Genomic DNA, 5,088 nt, shown 5'->3' on the forward strand with positions numbered 1-5,088 from the left:
ATATCATTCTCTTCATAAGTAAGTAAGTATAGCTAAGGGGATCACCTGAAAATAGGAATCCAATATTCTAATTTAGAAATCGTTCCCCAGGGCGCATGTCAGCCATTTTTGCCTTTATAAATTGGAAAATACAACGAACTATGTAGAGGGATATAGAAGGCTTTAAATAAAAGAAGGGGAATAAGTTATATTAGGCTGTTAAGGCTGAAAAGTAATGGTACAGTATTTCTGCATTTGTATGTTGCGTTGCATGGGGTTGCATGACATGACCCAGAAAGAAATACCAGTACGCCATCCCAGCACGTACCCCCGCCCCCCCCCCCCCCAGACAAGACAACAACAACGTAGTCGCGACGTCGACTGTTTGCCGGCGAAAATAAGGCCAAGCCTTAAGCCCCCTTAAGCCAAGGTTAAGCTGAAAAGAAAAGCAGTGTATTCTGGTACGTATGTACTTCATAGTCCCCATTTGTTGATTATGAAACTATGAACAATTCTCATTATTCAGCCTCTTAGTACGGTACTCTAGTCTTACCTGGTTGGTTGGTGGGGTTGGTGGATTACGGCCGGTCACAACACCTCAGCCCCGAGAGCAGGCGGCCCGACAGCTGACAGCCCGGCCGGTCGAGACGAGGAGCTCCGCTGCCGCTGGTGGGCATTACAATACATGAAAGCTGGGTAGGGAACTGGGGAAGGAGGGGGGGGGGGGGGGAGAATGATTTGACCTAACTGACGGGTAGTAAAGTTAAAGTTTGAAGAAAAAAAAGAAAATCAGGGGCTGTATTCTGACTGAGGTCATTTTGTCTATGTTATTTATTTTATCTCTTGTTGAAATGAAATTGGACATGTTGCCAATTGGATTTTGAATTCTAATTTCTAATCTGATAAAGTGATATTATGAGGTGACATCTCTGACTGATATGATAAGTCAAATTTTATCTTGTGTATCCAGACTATTATACTAACAAGTAACTTCGATGATGCGCGTCAGAGCAGTGCCTGTGTAGACTTACCAATCGCGTATTTCACTAACTACTCGGATGATGGTCTTTCGTCCATGTTACTGAGTATTGTCATTTTCTAAAGAAGAAATCTCTGTAAAGACGCGCAGCGTATTTGAAGTCAAATAAATTGACGCAATCTCACTCCTTTACCACACCTCCTTGCGGAATGGATTTTCATTGGTTAAGTGAGATGAGAGCTTGATAAAAGCATGTTTCTGATTGGATATTGATTAAAAATAGGTGTGTCTTACAGAGATAAAATGGAGATAAAATTGTTCTCGGTATACCAATTAAAGTTGCATAATAAATTGATAAATTTTTATAATCTTGTCTAAAAAAATTGGTCTGACTTGTACAAACTGAGGTATTGTATTGAGGTTGACTTGATAAGCAAGTTTACATGTACATGTATCTGTAGGCATATATTCAGCATGGCATGGTTGTTCATATTAAATATTCTATGACAAAATTCATAATGAACCATAAAAATGACAATTTGTAGAATCTGTGTTATGATAGATATGATGGCTTATCGACTTGGATTTGATGTTCCAAAATTACAAGAAATATAATTTTCAACATTTAATATGATGGATTTTCGTAAAAAACTAGACTCGAACAGTTTCATGAATTTCTTTAAAAGCTGCTTGATTTTATGACAGCCCTATGAAATCTGAGTAGCCCCTAATAGTAGCCATTTTACGGTAATCAAATTAAGCCATTTCTTTCCTTTTTGTTCTCTCTTCTAGACGTTATCAGCTGGTATTTGGTTGTTATGAGCATGTACCACTGCTTTGCTATGGCTCAGCACCGATTTACATTGTCTGATAGGCTTATCAGAGCAATCAGCGGCTGGACCCTATCACCTAAGGTAAGGGCCCCTATTCTCCAGTCATGCTCAAAGTCTCACCTAGAATTATGGGATCAAGCCCCCCCCCAAAAAAAAATAATAATAATAATGATAATAATGAATAAATAAAATAAACTAAATAAATGAAATAAAATAACAAATAAAAATAAATAAATAAAAAATGAATGAAAAAATAATAATTTAAACTTTGTTTGCACTGCTTTTATCTTCACTTTATATAGTGTGTGATGAGATGACAATGTGTCATGAAAACTTAAAAAAAAAGTGATGTTTTTACACAAATCATACATGTAAATACCAAAATAGAACGCAAAATCGTTGAGTCAAATTAATGAGGGCAAAGAATTATTTGGGCCTTCTAAATCTACAAAGGGCATCAAGGACATTTTTTGGGGCATCGGAAGCCATGTCCTGTGATTGCCTTGGATTTATTTGAGCCCTGGAATATTGATCAGACCTAAATTATTTAACAGGATTTTTTTTTCAAGAAAAGGAAACAAAAATGTAGTTATTTTCATTGTAATCTGGTTCCAAATTGAAATGAATTTGAATGTAGGATCACAATATGTCTGTGTTATAATCAAACTTCATGGTACATTGTAGTCTGAGCAAGTTGAATACCAGTAACCAAACTACTCTGAACCCCATCTGAATGTTTTAGTGCCTTACTGTGTGTGATGTTTTCATTCTATTTCTGTGTATGCAGGACTCTGTAGAATCTGTACTCGCTGAAGGAGCCGATGTGAATCAGATGCATGGCACCCTCCTACCTCTACACTGTGCTTGCATGACAGGAGAGGATGATTATGTTAAGCTTCTTCTGGATCAGGGTGCAGAGGTATGTTGCAGCTTTAAAAAAAGGAATTTTATTCAATACGCTCATTATTTTAACTTAAATCTTATCATTTTAACTGTAATTAGTTGAGAAACGTCTAGTTTGAATTTGTCAACTATGTATTTCACTTTTTCAGCTATTAAAGTTTATGGAAAGAAAGCTTTAATGTGATCAGCTGAAGCTTTTTAAATGTCATAAGTTGAAAGTCTGCAAGAAGGCAGAATCTAAAACAGAGAAATAAACCCCCCAAAATGAATGATTTTCTTTGTTCATCCTTTGCAAGGTGAATGCTGTTGATGGGTATGGTCGAGCTGCTATCCATTACGCTGCTGAACAAGATGTAGACTGCCTAAGCCTTCTCCTGGAATCTGGTGCTGACCCAAATGCCCTTAACGCCAACGGTGAGACTGCCATTCATTGGGCTTCCTTCCGCAACCAGGTTGAGTGTGTCCAGGCTCTTCTTTCAAAGAATGCATCCATCAACATACCAGATATCCATGGCAACACTCCACTTAACTGGGCAGCAATGAAGGGAAACCATGAGTGTGTGCAGTTGCTCCTGGAGTATGGTGTCGAGACCCACACGTCAAGTGTCGACGGAGTATCCCCCATCTCTCGGGTTGCTTCCTTGATTGCAGCGGGACTCGACGTTGAAGAGGAAGAAAGTTGCCTAAATCTACTTATCAGTGCTACCGGTCAGTTTGACATTCGAGACGAAGATGGTTTGATCCCCTCCGCCATTCAAAATGACACGGCTTTATGCAATATGCTATGGCAGCTTTGCTCCCATCCTCGGTCATTGCGCCAGCTGTGTCGTTATACTATTAGGCACCACCTCAACAATACGCATCTTCCTACTGCTGTAAAACTGTTGCCACTTCCAGCACGCCTACAGAGGTACCTACTACTGCAAACTTGATGGTAATAATTTCTAGAGAGACTGCATATTTATATATAAGCTACAATACAATAATGTGGACCTCTTAGAAAATCCATACAGTAAATATCCACCCTATCATAATGATAACAATACTAAATAAAATCTTCATCAATTGATTGGTTGATAGTGTACATGTGACTAAACTTTGTTGTGCCTAACACAAAATTTTACTTAATGAGCAGTACAGTGGTGACCAGGCATAAGGAAATTAACCAGCCAGCCCAAAACCAACAATAAGTCACCAGGAAAGGTTCTCTTTAAATAGCAAAATAGAAATTTGGTCTCCAATTTATAAGCAAAAAAAAGGAAAATTAGAAAAAGAACAAATTGTCTCCTCCATACTGTCAAAGTCTGAAGATGCAAAGTTGAATGAAAGACAAAATGAGTTGCTTAGACACCATTTCTTATGGACTGCCTGTAACTAAGAATGAATAATGCGCACATATTGTGCTTTAGTGAACCCAAACTTCAGTCCTTGTTTTTATCCTTTTTTCGATTCAATCAAGTACTGGTGAGGGTTATTGATCAATTTTGATAAGTTGTATTTCAAAGCTTGCGATGTGCTATTTCAACAAGCTCAAGGAAAATCCCAAATTCATTTGTGGAGACTTATTTATGGTTTTTGGGGTGGATGGTCACAAATGTTAACGTCACAATATACTTTCCATGTATATAGAAAAAAACAGTAGGGAATGCAGGAATGTTCAATGAATGTATGTCTCTCAACAATAAAAAAACATCTTTGGGACCCGTGGAAAAGAACATTCCTGCATTCTTCTTAAGTAATACATTGAAAATGGACAATACAGCTTGTCCTTCCTGTTGACTGGCTATTCTAATTCATTTTGAATTATGTTGGCACCACATCCCTAGCGAGATAAACTAATTAGAAGATCATCATGTCTGTACAACTATTATCTCTTATTTCATGAAAAAAAAATTATTTGCTTTGGGATGTTTTTGAGTGCATACACCCTTCTTCACTTGAGCGTAATTCCATTTACAAATGATTGGAAAGTAAGAGAATTAATAACATGGTTTCCAAGTTTAAATACCCTTTCTTCATTTGAAAATTAAGTCAATATGAAGATTTATACAATGTTAGTCATGATCATTTGACTATTTAATGCATCTGGTAAACATTTTGGGGAAAATAAAATATGCCTGCAAAAATATCGTACTGTCCTGTCTACTGTCACACAGAGCAACTTTGATCATTAGGTACAGCTGCATGTTATATGTCATTTCCGCCTATAGATTGTAGTAATTTGCATGTCATTGTCTTCTAATATCCTCAGATTGCAGATTATTATTTATTTTTTATTCTTATTTGTGACATATTGGTACAGCATGCATGTCTTTTTCACATACAAACAGTAACTGCGTATATGTACTTTGATAGAAGTGTAGGGGTGGAATATGGAGGATTGTTGCCCTAATT

At 37.3% G+C, this 5,088-nt stretch overlaps 1 protein-coding gene across 1 annotated transcript; it reads left to right on the plus strand.

Moving 5' to 3' along the window:
* Nucleotides 1–338: 338 nt before the first annotated feature.
* Nucleotides 339–4,804, plus strand: LOC121421607 (ankyrin repeat and SOCS box protein 8-like). Its single transcript, XM_041616368.1, has 4 exons — nt 339–440; nt 1,751–1,872; nt 2,579–2,710; nt 2,991–4,804. Exons 2-4 carry the CDS (start codon nt 1,777–1,779, stop codon nt 3,624–3,626), a joined length of 864 nt encoding a protein of 287 aa, XP_041472302.1. The 5' UTR covers nt 339–440; nt 1,751–1,776; the 3' UTR covers nt 3,627–4,804.
* The last annotated feature ends 284 nt before the right edge of the window (nt 4,805–5,088 follow it).

This window comes from Lytechinus variegatus, chromosome 1 (assembly GCF_018143015.1).
Source record: "Lytechinus variegatus isolate NC3 chromosome 1, Lvar_3.0, whole genome shotgun sequence".
Taxonomy (NCBI): Eukaryota; Metazoa; Echinodermata; class Echinoidea; order Temnopleuroida; family Toxopneustidae; genus Lytechinus; species Lytechinus variegatus.